The sequence below is a fragment of the Belonocnema kinseyi genome, chromosome 3 (assembly GCF_010883055.1).
Source record: "Belonocnema kinseyi isolate 2016_QV_RU_SX_M_011 chromosome 3, B_treatae_v1, whole genome shotgun sequence".
Lineage (NCBI taxonomy): Eukaryota > Metazoa > Arthropoda > Insecta > Hymenoptera > Cynipidae > Belonocnema > Belonocnema kinseyi.
The window spans coordinates 97,305,079-97,321,722 of NC_046659.1; the positions used below are offsets into that span (position 1 = coordinate 97,305,079).

Below are 16,644 nucleotides of genomic sequence, written 5' to 3' on the forward strand. Positions count from 1 at the left end.
TAAGATTTAAGTTTTAATCAAATAGAAAGATTAAACAACTGTAATTATGATTTGGAACAGGAGAGTTTAGAAGAGATGTTTATAATTCTGAGTTTGAAAATAAAATTATAATTCAGATCTGAAATAAGCAATTTTTCGAAAGACTTATTTTTATACTTATTTTACAACATAAGTATAATTGCCAGTATGGAAAAACGAAAAATTGACCGGGAAAAACAGGGAAACGCGCCAAGAACATAAAATTATCCATCTGGTAGATACTCCTTCTACATAAGATCATGTTTTTATTGGAAGAATTTTAAAAAAGCAAGAGAATGCCTTGATTTTTTTGTATAGAAAAGGTTGAGTTTATCAAACGATGAAATAGTTTATTGCCTCTTATTTTTACAGCACCGGCCGTGGACGTAGAATTTCATCCCAGTGGAGGAGCGATCGGAGCTGCGAATACAAATGGCTGTGTGAAATTATATGATCTGAGAACAGCATCATTGCATCAACATTACAGTATTCACACTGGTGTTGTTCACAAAGCAAAATTCCACCCAAATGGGAACTTCATGTTAACTGCTTCCGAAGACTCAACGATGAAGGTGCGTTTCATAATTATTTATCAAAGAACTAGAGTCAGGAATGATCTAGGGTAGAACTGAATCGGTCGAAAAACCGATAGGCCGCAAAAGATCGAGAAAAGCTTTTAATCTTGGAAATTCTATTAAAATCTCTTAAATCTGATGAAATTCCTTGAATTTCCTTGAAAGCACTGCGAAATTCTATGAAACCTTATGATATTTCCTGAAATCCTGGAAAATTTATTAAAATACCTTGAAATCTTTTAAAATAATTGAAACCCTAGGAAATCATATAAAATTAATTAAATTTAAACCTTTTGAAAATTCCTTAGAATCTTATAAAATACCCTAAAATATTTCAAATCCTTCACACTCTTTTGAAATACCCTAAAATTTTTAAAATCCTTTGAGATCTTTTTAAATTTTTGAAATTCATTGGTTATTCCTTGGCAACTTTTAAAATAGCCTAATATGTTGTTTTTTTGAAAACTTCTTAGAGAGGAGAGAATTTTTCTCGTTTAAAAAACGAAAATTCACATTTTTTGGCAAAACGGCATAAGATATAAAAGAAGTCAAAGAAGCAAAATTGTTTCTCTAAAAAAGTTCAAGAAAAACGCCTCTTGACACTTCTATTTCGCGTTATTTGTAATATTATATAAAAAATATGTGTAAAATCCTTTAAGACAGATTTTTTCCTCAATGATTCAATATTATGGTGCAATTTAAAACCAAAAAGGACCTAATTTAACAGTTTAAACAACGTATTGGAGGAAGAATAATGAATTAAGTTAAAAAAAGTTGACAGTATCGATTATTAAAAAAAAAACCCTCTTCAAAGGAAAAATTTCGATGTGACAGTTGATCAAAATGTTAAATTATAGGCTTCGTTGTTTTTTTGTTGTTTTTTTTTGACAAAATACGTATTGTAATGGAGTGTTTAGTAAATTAATTTTTAATATTACCAAAAAAATCGCCGCTTTTTTGTCAATTTTAAACTTACAAAAAAAATCCAAAGGATTTCAAAAGAGGATGAGAAATTGTATCTGAGTCGGAAAAAGATAAACATCTATATTAAATTGTAAAATAACACTTTTAACAAAAATGTTTGAAAAAATAACACATTTGAGTGGCAAATGATTCTGTGACTTCAGCATATACCGCCTACTCGACTTGAAATGAATTCGGTCCCAACATTTTTTCAAATCTTTGGAATTCCTCAATTCCTGTTTTATAAATTCTTTTAAATTCATTAAAATACTATAAAATTCCTTTAGAATCTGATGATATTCCTTCAAATCCCTTTAAATATTTGAAATCCTATGAAATCCTGAGAATTTCTTTTAAATACCTTAAGAGCTTTTAATATAACTTAAATTTACTCAAATCCTCAGATCTCTTATAAAATCCCTTAGAAATCACTTGAGATCTTTGGAAATCCTCTGAAATCCCTTGAAATCTTGTGAAATATCCTAAAACCTTATAGTCCTATTAAATTCTTCAAAGTATTCCGCAATTCTTTAAAACGCATGGACTTCTTAAAAATCTGTGAATTCCCGTCAAAAATTTGAAAATTCTTCAAATCTTTGAAATTCTATGAAAACTTTTAATTCTTGTAAATGTATAGAGTTCCTGAAAATAAAACCAAAAATCTGACGGTCGAATTTGGAAAACCACCATAAAATGCTCCTATTGCAATTAAAAAAAAGACTTTCTTTTATAACAAAATCTTCAGACAAAAACAAAAAAAAAGAAGAAAGAAAAACGAGAAAGCAGTCAACCAACTTCCCTTTCTTCTCTTTTTTTTATTTCTTTCGTCTTTTTTATTTTTATGAAAAATGTATTTATTATATATTTATTTAAATAATAAAAAAAGACTAAAGTTTTAAAAAAAGATAAGAAAGGGGATTTTGTTGGCTGGTTTCTCGTTGTTCCTTCTTTTTTTTGTCCGAAGGTTTTTTTTATGAAAGATAAACTTTTTTTTTAATTGAAATCTGAGAATTTTTGACTCTTGGTTGGATTCTTGGTTTTATTTTCAGAAATTCTATACATTAACTTGATTATGGGAAGTTAAAAAGAATTTTGAATTTGATTTTAATCACATTTAAATTTTTAAAATTTTAATTCATGTGAAATCCTTTGCAATGTATAGAAATACTATAAAATCTTTAGAATTTGTTTATATCTGTTGAAATCCCCTAAAACATTCTCTTAAAATCCTATGAAATCATTAAAAATGCATTAACCCCTTTTAAATCCTTATGAAGCTTAGGAAATTCTTTAAATTCCTATTGAATTGGTTAAATCTCTTAAAACCTCTTGAGATGTTTGAAATATTATTGAATACCTTATTTAATTCTTATTAAATTCCTGTAACTGCCTTAATACCTACAAAATCTTGTCAAATTCCTTGGTACGTTAGTAAGATTCAAACAATAAAAATTAATTGATTCTAGTATATATTTAATTTGTCCTCTCTAATATTGCAAACGTCCGGTTCTACAAATTGTGAACATTCCTCGTGAAAAAATGTCCAAGGGTCTACACAAATCTTGAAAAAAATTCCTTGACAATTCCAGGTTTTTTTTTAGGTGTAGTTTTTGGCGAATTTATTATAAACAATGTTTCTTTTTACATTATTTTCTATGAATTCCATTAAAATTACAAGCTACTCTTAAATATTATTAATTTTAATTGAATAATAATAAGAAATATCAATTTTCAACTACAAATGGATTAGTCAAATTTTTAGTTAAAAGATCCTTTTTCTATAAAAAACAAAAAAACATATTTATTTTTAAAACAAATTTAATTTAACTTTTAACCAAGCATTTTTATTTTCAACCAGAAAGATGAACTAATTACTAAAATAATCGATATTTAATTGCAACACTTGCATTTTTAAGCAACAAAAATTAATTTAAAAAATATTATTTGACATATGTAGTAAGAACCATAGCATAAAAAATAGTGTAGTTCTTAAACAAAACAGATGCATCTTCAACAAAGAAGATTAATGTTCACTAATGAAGACGAGTTTTTCTTGAAAATAGATGCATTTTCAATTAAAGAGATAAATAGTCAACCAACAATTAAATAGTCTTTCCAGTAAAAAATTTATGTTTAACCAAAGAGATGAATTTTAAACTAAAAGGATGTCATTTTCAATTGGAATAGTTGCATTTTGCGGTAAAAAAATCTATTTTGCAACAAAAATAAAATTATTATTTTTTAAACAGTCACATTTCCAACTAAAAGTGATGAATTTTCAACTAAAATAATGAATCTTTACTAGAATAGTTGAATGTGAAATAAAAAACATGAATTTCCAACTAAAATTATGAGTCTTCAACTATAATTATTAAATCTCCAACAAAAAAATTAATTTCCTACTCAGCAGATCAATTTCTGCCAAAAAAAGTCAACATTTTCAACAAAATAGTTAAAGTTGCAACTGGATTAATTAAATTTTCAATGAAAAAATTAATTTTCAGCAAACGAAAAAACGAATTTTCAACAAAATACGTGCATTTTCAGACAGATGCTTGAATTTATAATTAAAACCGTTTAATTTTTAACCAAAAACAGAATAGTTGAATTTTCAGTTAGAAAAATGGATTTCAAACAACAAAAAAAGTGAATTTTCAACCAGATATTCCAATACAGTAATATAATGCTACTTTTACAAATAAAGAATCACTGTTATCCAATTTCATATCGCAGTTTAAAAAAAATGAAGTACGCTTTCGAAAAAATCCCCTGACGTATCCAGGGGTTTCCAGGTATATAAAAATTTCCTGGCAATTCCAGGTTTTCCAGGTAGGGTAGACACCCCGAATGGAAGCTTGCCAAATTTCTAAGAATTCTCAAAGATTTTCAGCGTTTAATTCATCAACATACACTTCCAGGTTTTGGATTTGCTCGAAGGCCGTCCCATTTACACCCTTAAAGGTCATGGGGGTGGAATAACATCGATAGCGTTTTCGAAAAGCGGAGAATACTTCACATCCGGAGGATCGGATCGGCAGCTTTTGATGTGGAAATCTAACTTTGACAGAGACGACAAAGCGAGAAAAGTTGCGAGAAAACTGATACCATCGAATCCCAAATTGAAGTTGGACAAGCCTTTGTCTGAGAGTGTCAAGCCTCTCGAAAGGGAGTCTCACGATGGAGAAGGAGAAGAAGAAGAAGAAGAAGAAGAAGAGGATGAGGAAAATCTGGATGAAGTAAAAGAGGTACTAGCAACGGCGCTAAAGTTTTAATTCCACCTCCTCATTGATATTTATTTCATCTAGTTCTTCTCACGATCGGTCCAAAGTATTAAAGACTTCGAGCCTAAGCGCAGAAGTTACGGAGAATGCTTCTTCACTTTGCCTGGAGAAAAGGTAAAGGTTGAGGTGATCAATTTGAGAAATTCGCGACCACAGGTGCAAGGTCACGTTGCTTCCTTACCGGTTTGTCAAGACGGATCAAGAGCTGTTTCGGAATCTATGAGCCAAACTAGTACCGTCATCGAGGCCCTCAGTGACCAAGTCGAATCTATACGGAACACTGTCGTTTTACTCGAACAACGACTCACTGTCCTAGAGGAAGAACTGAAAAACTAGAATATTTCATACGGTTCGTCTACTTACATATGTTCAGTTCTTTAAAATAATTGGTATTTTTTACTTTTTATCAATTAAATATTATTTTTATTTTTGTATAAACGTAACATTAGTAAGTTACATACTTATAGTTACTAAGCTTTTAAGATTATTGTCGAAAAGGTAAAGAAAAGAGCCTATTGTTGTAAATAAGTGTATTTGCTTAAAGAAATTAAACGATTTCCATCCCTAATTTACCTGATTTTTTGGAATTTTATCATTAGAGTATATTTACTCATTGCGCTTCGGATTATTTTAGTAAAAAATCAATATCAACGAAAGTACATAGAAACATTATTGGATTTCGCTCACTTAGTCCCTATATAAGAACTGGATTTTCCAGTTTTCTTCAGGTATTCCAAAACTAGATCAGCCGGCAGTGATGTAGTCACGGTAACTTTTTTATTGGGGACGTCGATTTGCATATTGTTTATACCTGAAAATTCAAGGATAAATTATTTGTTTGGTTCTGCACATTGCCACCCATATCTAAGTAATATAATTAACTCTTATCGAAATAAATAGTTTAATAATCAGGTTAGCCGTTTTAAACGAGGAAAAAATTATCGTTTTTTCCAATTCTCAACAATTTGTCACGGTCGTTAAAATTAAAAAATTGGAACTCTTATAGCTGATAAATTTTTCATTTGAAATCTCTTAAAATCTCTCTTAAAGTGCAAAATTAAAATTCATGCTATCATTTTCAATACTCTAAACTTAAGAATCAATCAATCAATACATTTGTAAATGTTAAAAACTTTATCTTTCAAGGCAATTTGAATATTTTATAATGAAAAAATATTAAATAAGATTTGAAATTGAATAAAATAAAGCGCTTCTTTGTGAATCTCTTCGGGCTGGAATAATTTTTCCGAAAGAGTATATACGTAATGTTGAAATACATCGAAAACATAATAATTACCGAAATAGAATATTTAAAAAAATGAAGTTAACGAAATTGGACAAATATAGAAATTAAAAATTCCCTAAATGATGAAATTAACGAAATTTAAAGTTCCTATAAATTTTTTAAGCTCATTTTATTTTCAAAATGAAATTATTAAGTTTTCTCGTTTGGATAACTTTAACTTTTTAAATATTGAAATTTAGTTAATAAATATTATCGGTTGTTTTATTTTATTTTTCATTTTGGTTATTATAATTTCATAATTGTTCAAGATTCGTGATTTTGCTTTTTCGGTTTCTTTTTCGAATTTATTTAAAATTTAAAATTAGTCTATAATTTTTTCTATCGGAAGTTTATTTTTGTTTACCTAAAAAGCCTTCGAATTTACACTTTTCCGTTTTTAAAGTTAAATTCTATAAAGATTGTTTAATTTTGAACAGATTCGGAATCGTCTTGTAAAATCACTTACTGTTTAATTTTAAATATCCGAACTATAGTTCAATTTTAAAAAACCATTAATTAATTTATATTCGCAGTTGATCAACTTCATACGTTTTTTTCCATAAAATATTCATCTGTGAACACTTTTAATTTTTAATTGTTTAATTCTTCAAAACTGCATTCTAAAATTTTTTAAACTGAAAATGTACTTTGTAATTTCACTTTCATTTCCCGGCTTTCCCCGATCTCAAAGTGTCTGGTTTCCCAGTTCAGCAGAAAGTCGGAAATCCTAATAATTTAAAAAAACTGAACACTTAAAAGCAGGATTTAAGAAATTGTATAGCTGTTACAGATTATATATATATATATATTTTTTTTTTTTTTCAAATAATTTCTATTCTTATCTGTTAGATTTCATTTTCTTTAATTTTTAAAGAAAAATCAGAAAGCTCTGTGGTTACGACTGTCGAAATTTCGGTACAAATAGCTGGATATTTTGAATAGGGGAAGCTGGAAAACTTGCTATTTGTACCGAAATTTTTATACGAATAGCCATATTATTTTGGTATGTGTACGAATTCCTTACTGTTTATACAAATTTATGATGGTTTTATTCGAAGAATAAATGAAGCTATATTTTAAAAAGATTGAGAAAACTTTCCAGCTTTATACATACCATTTTTACTGAGAACTTTCTCCACAGCTTTTGCACATCCATCACAGGTCATTTCCACATTAAATTCATAAATCTATAAACATTATTTTATTAAAATCAAAGCCGAAAAAAGCATTAAAAAAGGCGGAATGTTCCGAAATTTGTTTACGTACCTGTTCAGCCATTTTTTAAAAACTTTTAATAGCTGCGCTTTGAAGTTATACTGTAGTAGCTGCTGCAGTCCTCATGCAAGTGATTAACCTCAAATCAAAGAGAGAGAGTGAGATTCTTTATCTACAGGCCTGCTCTTAAGATAAAGCTGACCATCTGACTAAGAACCTATTGTCCAGTTGTGTCCGGTTAATATCTAATAAAAGCATGCGAGTTTACAAAGGAACGTTTATCTAATCAACAGGCAGGTGGTTACTGTTTCCACGTGAAACGTTCGATTGGGCTTATTCGAGTGTTAATTTCAACACTATTAACACACTTTCCGTATTCTAACCCTCAGAAGAAGCCTCTTTTTTCAAAATTATGCCGATAAAATAAGAAATTAATCAAGTCAACATGGCATACGTCACGAATTTTTCTATAATGACAAAGTGAGGTTATGTTTGTTTCACACCAAAATTATCAATCCACGTTTTAAGATTTAATGTTTATTATTAGATCTCGAAAGCTACTGCAAAAAATTATTAAAGGTGTGATTGATCTAAAATACCATTAAAAAAGTATAAAATAAGAAAAGAAAAAACGACAGTCTTTTGATTTGAATTTCGATTGGATAAGAGGATAAGAAAAATGCAACTTATTTCCTCCAGGGCCGCCAATTTCGGCGGTATTTCCAAATGAGATATTTTCCTAACATAATTTCAACGCTCAATTACACTTGAATTACTAATTTTAAATATTTATGTATCACAAATATTTCATATAATTGTTATTTTCAAATTACTTTCTTAAAATTCGTTTTTTATGACTTGACTCTAGAGCGAGTCGCAACGCGACATCCTTCCTATATTCGTGCTTGTTCGTTCTTTCGGTTCGGGTTTTTTCGGGGAAGTTTCGGACGATCGTCCATCGTGATTCGTGTTCATGTGCGTTCGTCTTTTTCAGATTTTTTACTTATTTCGACTCATTTGTACTCCAATGGCAGAGGAAGAAACAGCTGATATACTTTCCTTTGTAAGAAACGTTGCACACCTCACGATATCTCATTTGTTGAGTGCCAAGCGTGTATTTTTACGATAAAACGCAATGAAAAAAATAGTCTACACAAGTTTCTAAAGGTTCTCTAAATGGTATTTAATAAGAAGAAGGTGCGTGAGTAGTCAGTGTCGTGCTTCAGGGATGTTATGACAGAATTTATATTTACTTGTCTTGAGTCTTCAGGAGGAAATTTAAAGGTGTGATATTAAAAGAAAACTTTCTCACTCTTCCGGAAATACTCGGCTTTTAAACGACACAAATCATCCACCCATTGCCGGTATTTTTAACCATATTTGATATAGAAGTGGCAATACTTTCCCTCTCTGTGATAATGATTACTGTCACTCACCTTTACTTGCAACAGGTCTCGTTTCATTCAGAGAATTTCTCTATCTCCTTCCTTATAATCTCCTTGTGATATTTTCAATTTTATCACATTTCAAGAATAAACTGCATGCGTGCAGGAATTTAATTTTCAGTCATTACTATTGTGTCGATATTTTAATATCCTTCTGATTCATATTTTGTTGTTCCTTAGACTTTGCGGTGTTTTATATCGGTTTATGCATAATTTTTGTATAAAATTTCCTACACCTGCATTTGTCTTATCATGTCGGTTCCTTCATCGAAATATTGAATGTTCAATTCTTCCATTTCGCGAACAGAATAACTGGATTATCGTTACGTAATAATTTTCGGTGAATTATAATTTAAGTGCTTGTATTTTTACAGAATTTGAACAAGCAGTGTCATTTCTTCAAAAAATTAAAATGAACTCAGAGGAAGGTCAAGAGGCGAACGGTGAACAGTCAGGACAGGAGTCGAAAACCTGCAACGTGGTTAAAATACAGAACAGAGCTTCAGATGAATTCAAATTGAACAACAACGTTGAAACGACTGACAAGTGCTCATCATCCAACGATACAGTCATAATATCGAACGGATCACAATTACAAAATACCGAAGTGTCCAACAATTATTCCTCTTCAGACAATGGACACTTTTCAGAAAACACAAATCTCTCTCCTTCATTTTTGGTTTTGAATCTCAGATCTCAGTCTGCAAACAGCTCTGAATCAAGTATCTCTAATCACAGATCTACAGCTTTCCCGACAAATTTGAATCTTCCCCAAGGGAATCAGTCTCCCCTTTCCGCGATCTCCAATGATTATCATTCAAGTGCGGTAGTGCCTCGTTCCTCGGAACAAAACAGTTCTAGGAACTGTAATAGTTCCGAATCATCTGCGGGGTGCTCAGCATTTTCAAATGTTTTCGCAAAAAATTCTAGCGAGGATACGGATATGAGGAATAATGTGGATTACACTTCGGATATAGATAAATGTCCACCGAAAGTTTCTTACAGTTCGGATTCGAGTCCAGAGGCTGACGATAAGTTGTCCTCGAAATGTGTTTTAAATAATATTGGAGGCAGTATCGGATCAACAAGTCAGGGGACTTGTTGCTTTTTGAAACCTAATATCAACGGGAGCAAGGATGGAGCTGGGCCCAGTGGATTGCAAAGAGTAAGATTATTTTCCTTTTTCTGAAAGCAGATCTGTCAGTGACATCAAGGCTCAGAGTCCTTCCAATTTTTTATGTTTTCCAAAAATCCTCTCAAAAGAGGAGAGATAGGGTGATTTTTCACGATGTTTTCACGATTAATGTAAAAGCAATATTCAGGATGGCACTGGACCGGGAAACCGGAAAATCACAGTGGATTTATTTTTTGACCGGGAATTTTGCAAATTTTTAGGGGGACAAAATCTGTCCAACTTTGATTTCAACCGTTTTTTTAAATTAGTTAAAATTTTATCTTTTTCAATTATGACATGTTTCTGTTTAAAATGCGCAATTCAAAAATCTTTCACTTTATAAAATTTCCATTTTATATGTTAATTTTTAAGTGTACATTTTAATTAGAAGAATTTTAAAATACAGTTTTAAAGATTTGAACAATTAAAAATTAGAAACATTTTTAGTCAAAGATTTTGGATAAAAAATATCTTTAGTTCATCAATTGCGAATATAAATTATTTTATGATTTAAAAAATCTAACTGCACTGTCAGAATTAAAAGGTTTACAATTTTATAATTCCCAGATTTATATGTTAAAAATTGAACTGTCTCAATCGGAACTTTTTGACTTTTTTTAATTAAGAAAAATAACAAGTACGTAACATTTAGAAATATCTGACGTTGAATTTTGATGAAAAAATAACAATTGAACACCTATTATTCTTAGAAAAAAATTCGAGTAAGATGAATACATTTTTAGAAGTTTGGAAGAGATTCAAAATTCTTTAAAAAATCAAAATGATTTCTCATAATTTAAACAAAGCGTCTACATGTACCAGAAAATCCGACTGTTCCTACCAAAATTTCGATGCAAATAGCCCAACGCCTAATTTAAAACAAAATATAGATTTTTTCTAAATCGAACAAAAAATTCAGAAGATTTCTAAGAATTGTGAAAGGCCTTAAAAGAATAAAAAATATTTCCTTAAGATTCCTAGGAAACCTGAAAATGATTTTTTATTTTGAAAAATTAATTTCAAGAGAATATTTAAAAATATTTACAAAATTGTAAAAAAATGAATGTGGAAGAGCTTAAGGATTTTTTTTATTTGGCAGGATTTTAACAACATTTTAGTAAAAATTTTGAATTATTTTAAAGGAGCTTTCAAAGTTCTGAAAAACTTTCAAAAATAATTTAAAAATTTTTAAATTGCTAAGCATGTTGATTTGTTAATGTTTTAAAATAAAATTTTAAGCATTTTAAATATTTGAAAACTATTTTAAATAAAAATAATTTAAATTTCAGAAGTGTTGAGCTTTTGAAAAAATTTAACTGTCAATTTTTAATATTCCTAGCTTAAAATACAATTTATAAAAGTTAACAATTTTTTATTTGCTAATTGAACTGCATTTAATTTAAAATTGTTCAGTGGAAAAGTGTTAGTAGCTTCAATGCTATACGTGTAAATTATTGAGCTTTTGAAAACAAAGATTTTGAATTGAAAGACTTTTAAACTTCAGCTTTAAAAGTTAAAAATTCAAGAGTTCCACTTTGAGTGCTTTAATTTGCAGCTCAGATTTTATTACTTCTAATTGAAAAATGTTATGCTTTAGGGTTCCAATTTTCTAATGTCATTAACTGCAAAAACAGTTTGCGAACCGGGAAATGACAGCGCATTTTTTTCTTTGATTAAAACGGCCACCCTGATATTAAATTCAACATGAAACCCTTTAAATTCCTAAGATTTCAAAGCGAAATATATTGCATGTTCAACAAAATAATTAAAATTTTAACCTATAGAGAAGAACTTTTAAGAAAAAAATTAATTTTTAACCACACGACTGCATTAACAACCAAACAATTGAACTTTTAAGCAAAATAATAAGAATTTTCCAGGAATTTTTAATGTAACAGTTACATTTTTTTACCAAAAAAGATAAATATATCAAAATGGCTAATTTTCTAATCCGTAAAGAAGAATTTTTAACAAAAAATTAATTTTTTAACCAAACAAAAGACGAATTTTTTCTAAGACAGTTGAACCTTCTACTAAGTAGTTCATTTTCAACCACAAAAAATGTAATTTTCGCTCATAAAAAGTAGCTTTTGTGCAATAAAAGATAATTTTTCAATCCAACTTGACGAATTTTTAATAAAATAGTTTAATTTTTTACTATAAAATATGATTTTATCAAAATAGTTGAATTTTAAACCTACAAAGATGCATTTTTAATCAACTGATTGTATTTTCAAACAAAAAAATAAACATTCAACCAAAAACAGTTTAATTTTCTAGTCAAAAAGATAATTTTTTTAGAAGACAGTTGAATTTTCAACAACAGCATTTATTTTCAATCAAGTAAGATGACTTTTCTACCATAAAAGATGAATTTTTTTACCAAAAAACAAAATTTTCAACTTGTTCAATAAAAAAAAATTGAATACTTAAGCAAAATAGATTAGTTTTCTAACATATAAAATGGAATTTTCCACAAGACACATGACTTCTCTACCAATTGTCCATCAAGAAGTTTAATGTTCTATCAAAAAGAAGAATTTTCATCAAAATAGATTAATTTTTACCCAGTATAGTTAGTTTGTCATAAAATAGTTGAATTTTTAACAAAAAATATGAATTGTCAACGAAAATGATCAATCTTCAGAAACAAATTAATCTTTATCAAAAGAGTTTAGCACTTACCCTAAAATATGATTTTTTTATCAAAAAGAATTTTCTAAAACTGGATTAGTTACATTTTTCACCAAAGAGATGTATCTTCACGAACAACAAAATTTTATTCTATTTAAGACAGTAGTTAAACTTTCAACCAAATAGTCGAATTTTTTACTCAAAAAGATGAATTTTTAACCAAATAGTTTCATTTTGAACAAAATAATTAAATATTCAACGAAACGAGATGAATTTTTTGCAAAAAATATATGAATATACTTTTTATTCAAAAATAGTTGGTTTCTGTTATTGGATTCTATTCATTCAATTCGTATTTAAACGAAAAAAAGAACGAAGAGAAGGGGATAATGGGAATTTTCTTGACAACAGGTAAAAAGAATTGTTTAAAAAGGGATTAAGGGGGCATAGGGGATAGAGTGTGAAGTCTGAAATATGAAAGTGAGTTTGAAACTCATTACGTTATTATTGAACTGTAACGTTGCAGGGCCACCTTTCGCAAAACTCGCAAACTTTAATGGGATTTATTTTCCAAGAATCATAAGAAATTTAATACATTGAAAAACAAGCTGCTTTCAAAGAAACTGAAAAATCAATCCTATAGTTAAAAATAAAAATCTTATACTTAAAAATTCACGTGACTAAATTAAAATATTTTATTGTATATGCCTTTCTCCAGAATACATGAAGAAAGTTGTAAGAATTAGATTTAATGGTGATAGGTTGAAGAAAACAAATTTTTGGAACGGAAAATAATACTAAGTTGAAAAGTTCTACGTCTATACTTTTATCACAAAAGTGATACAAATATTGGTCAAAGTCCTATCTTTTAACATTTATGATTATTTTTAAATGAACTAAAAGCAGTTTTTTTAACATTATAACCCACTGAGTGTAATTTTAACAGGAGTTTCCTAGAACGCAGAATGATCGTCGAGATTCTAGTTCTGGAAATGAAGGGGATTTATCTGATGAAGAAGATCATTGTATTTACACCTACAAGGGGGACGATGATGATATCCATTTGGATTTAAGGCAAGAAGTAAATCAAAGGCTTCAGGACAAACCAGAAGGTCGCGAGAGCGGAAGATCTAGTCCAGAAATGGATTTTTTAGAAATGGATTTCGATCCTGGGCCTTCTTGCGAGCAGGTAGATTATTATTTATAAAACTATTATAACCTCAAGTTTGTTTGATAGATCTCTATTTTAGTTCTCCATTTTTTTAAATTCCATTATGGACCTTTTTTGTTTTTCCATTATCAGGATACGGGTGATAGTGACATGGCTTCCATTAACGAAGATATTCAAAACATAGTTTTGGATAACGTCGAACCGGACCCAATTTTATTGAACGATTTAAGCAGCGCTAAAGTCGTTCTTCGACAAGAGGTGTTGCAAATTCCTCAGGAACCACAGCCGAGTACATCGAAAGTCAGTCAACAAATTGAGGAGGAAAATGTCGACGTAAAAGCAAGCACATCAAAAGATTCGACCCCGAAACAAGCTCAATCGTCCTGTTTACCGAGTACGAGTATTGGAACCAGTAAGTACTATTGAGATTTTGTGAAATCTATTCTTTCTTTGACTTTTTTTCAATTGACAAAGTGAAACTTTATTTACAATTTTAATTTACAAAATCTTGTAAGGCCGTATCCGTTTTGATTCAGTACGTTTTTCATGATGGTTCTCGCAGAATCAGTCTTCAACGAAATATATTGGCCTTTAAAGAAAAGGCAACGACACGTTTTTTAACTATTTGATCAACTTTTTTTTTTGCCAAAGTTGTGAACTAGTTAAAAGATTTGTCGATTATTGAATTGTCGTATTATGAAACTAATGCAGGAATTAAACTTTTCCGCCCTGTATCTGATAGAACTTTTAGTTTTATTTCTAAATTCGGCGGAACATTCTTTTAAAAACTTCAAAATAAACAAAGGGGAGGCGATTCTTCTGAAAATGTTGAAAGTTAATTTATTGAGCAAGGCTAGCATTTTTCTATTGCCAATTTTTATTTTAGAATTCTAAAAATAAGACTCTTGATAATTTTTTTCGATGCGTTATATTCCAAATTTTTACTTTACGACAATTAAAACCGGTTTAATTAGCTTTTTAAAAAATAATTACTTTTATGATGTCATTAAAACAAAAACTTACCTATATTTTTTTCCTGAAAGTCTATTTTGGAATATAATTAAAAATGCTAATATTTTAACACTTTAACTTATACTGAATTTGTTTTAAATTGTTTTTTTTTCATTAGTCTTAAAAAAACATTTCATCAACCATATGATGACATCATAGAATCATATTATTAAACATTGTTGTAGAAAAAATAGATTATAATAAAGAACAAAAAGTGAAAGACACGCATTAATTAAAAAAAGAATACATTTTAACAAAAAAGTTGGCAACTTTTTAGTAACTTTTTTAAAATGGAACTTCCGCTTGCTTGACAAAAAAACTTAAATGTTCTAATTTTTTGTATCAATCTTTTACAGTACGTACTGTTTCAGTTCCGTTGAAATGATGGAATGGGAATTTTTAGTATTTGATCATGATAGCGTGACGTATGCAGCGAATAAATATATGTTAATAAACATGTATTTACATGGTTACTTAACTTATACCACTTTTTTCAGCTATTTTTTTATTTGAGCCAGCTATTTTTGAAAAATGTACTTTTTCTCCTTTTTCATAGAAAATAGGTACTGCAATGACTGTATTTGACACTATTTTCTAGTAATTGGTCGCTAATGCTAATTTTTTCACTTTCCCTTGAAAAATATTTTCGAACTTCTTCACTTTGTATTTCAATTGTACTGTTTTCAAGTATAATTTCCAAATGCAAGCCTTAATTGTCGATATATATTTTAAATTACAAATTGGAAAAGTTTAAAATTAAAGATTAGAAACAGGTGAGTTCCAAATTTAGCAATATCTGAATGTGAATGCTCTAAGGATAAATAATTCTAAGTAAAACCATTTATATTTTATTAATACCAAGAAGTTATACATTTTTTATTTAAAAAATAGTTCAAATTAGAAATCCTTTCCAATTATAAGAATTCAAATAAAAAAGATTCAAATTTGGAAAAAAAAATTAAATGGAAATGGAAAGAAACAGAAATTTGAAATTTTGCGACTTTGCAAGAACTTAAATTTACAACAATAAGACTCTAAAGGAGAAATTATACCAAAATAAAGGAACCTTTAAATTAACAATATTTTGAAATTCAGGGAACTAAAGTTAAAATGCATGTAAACTATAAACTTATCTCATTGGAAAATAATACAAGTTGATGTGTTCAAATTGTAAGTAATTCCATGCCAAATCAGCTGAAGAATTCCAGCTATTATTAGTACTTTTGATGAAAATGCTAGTATTCGTTCTGTTAGGTGCTAAAAAAATTCTAAAATAATTGTTGAAAAAATAAAAAAACTTGGGAGATATCAAAAATTGAAAATTTGTATCCTTTTTTTCTTAAACTTTCATATTAACTTTCATAATTTTAATTATATTAAGGTGTATATATTTTCTATTTATTCGTGATAGGACGCATCTCTGAAAACATATTTTTTACAACAAAAAAATTTTTCAAACTTCTTGGAATTTTAAAAACTAATTTTTAAACTGAATTTCTGAAGAAAAAAAAAACACTTTATTGTCTTCATTTTTTTTATATAGATATCTTATATTGTCCTCTATAAGCCCCATTACGAATAATTAAGAATAATACACCTTCATATCATTCAAATCACCAAAGTTATGAAAGTTTAAGAAATAAAGGACAACAAGCTTCAATTTTTAATATCTCATAATATTATAATGCTCTTGACTTGTTAAATCGTGTCTACCAGAGTACAAAAGCAAAGCTTTTATTTTCATAGCCTTATTGGCTATAACTTCCGAATCTACCAGGTGTATACATATGAAACCGGTATTTTTTCAAGAAAAAAACACATTTATTTCAAGAGAATGATAACAAATATTTTATTCAAAGTACGCGCCCTCGC

At 28.8% G+C, this 16,644-nt stretch overlaps 3 protein-coding genes across 4 annotated transcripts in view; 2 read left to right on the top strand and 1 right to left on the bottom strand.

Annotated features, from left to right (window-relative positions):
* The window catches only part of LOC117169943 (POC1 centriolar protein homolog A-like), a 16,680-nt gene extending 11,275 nt beyond the window's left edge, over nt 1-5,405 (top strand). The window contains exons 4-6 of the mRNA XM_033356453.1: nt 391-590; nt 4,475-4,801; nt 4,862-5,405. Of these exons, the coding sequence (XP_033212344.1) occupies nt 391-590; nt 4,475-4,801; nt 4,862-5,173 (839 nt within the window). The 3' untranslated portion in view covers nt 5,174-5,405. The remainder of the gene's footprint in view (nt 1-390; nt 591-4,474; nt 4,802-4,861) is intronic.
* Nucleotides 5,355-8,215, bottom strand: LOC117168764 (copper transport protein ATOX1). 2 transcript variants are annotated; one of them, XM_033354522.1, is made up of 4 exons: nt 8,171-8,215; nt 7,389-7,476; nt 7,237-7,309; nt 5,355-5,648 (listed from the first exon to the last, which is right to left on the bottom strand). In XM_033354522.1, the coding sequence occupies exons 2-4, from the start codon at nt 7,398-7,400 to the stop codon at nt 5,521-5,523; spliced, it is 213 nt and encodes a 70-aa protein (XP_033210413.1). In that variant the 5' UTR covers nt 7,401-7,476; nt 8,171-8,215; the 3' UTR covers nt 5,355-5,520. The 2 variants fall into 2 exon arrangements, with proteins under 2 accessions (XP_033210413.1, XP_033210412.1); XM_033354521.1 differs by lacking the exon at nt 8,171-8,215 and having other exon boundaries at nt 7,389-8,123.
* A 102-nt stretch (nt 8,216-8,317) lies between these two features.
* The window catches only part of LOC117169944, a 22,271-nt gene continuing 13,944 nt past the window's right edge, over nt 8,318-16,644 (top strand). Inside the window, exons 1-4 of the mRNA XM_033356454.1 lie at nt 8,318-8,621; nt 9,157-9,947; nt 13,537-13,779; nt 13,894-14,173. Coding sequence (XP_033212345.1) covers nt 9,195-9,947; nt 13,537-13,779; nt 13,894-14,173 — 1,276 coding nt within the window. The 5' untranslated portion in view covers nt 8,318-8,621; nt 9,157-9,194. The remainder of the gene's footprint in view (nt 8,622-9,156; nt 9,948-13,536; nt 13,780-13,893; nt 14,174-16,644) is intronic.

What these genes read in the sequence shown, in the direction of transcription:
- LOC117168764 (XM_033354522.1), bottom strand. An exon ending in GAAAGTTCTCAGTAAAAATG is followed by an intron (nt 5,649 to 7,236) that starts GTATGTATAAAG and finishes TTGAATTTTCAG; the next exon opens with GTATAAACAATATGCAAATC.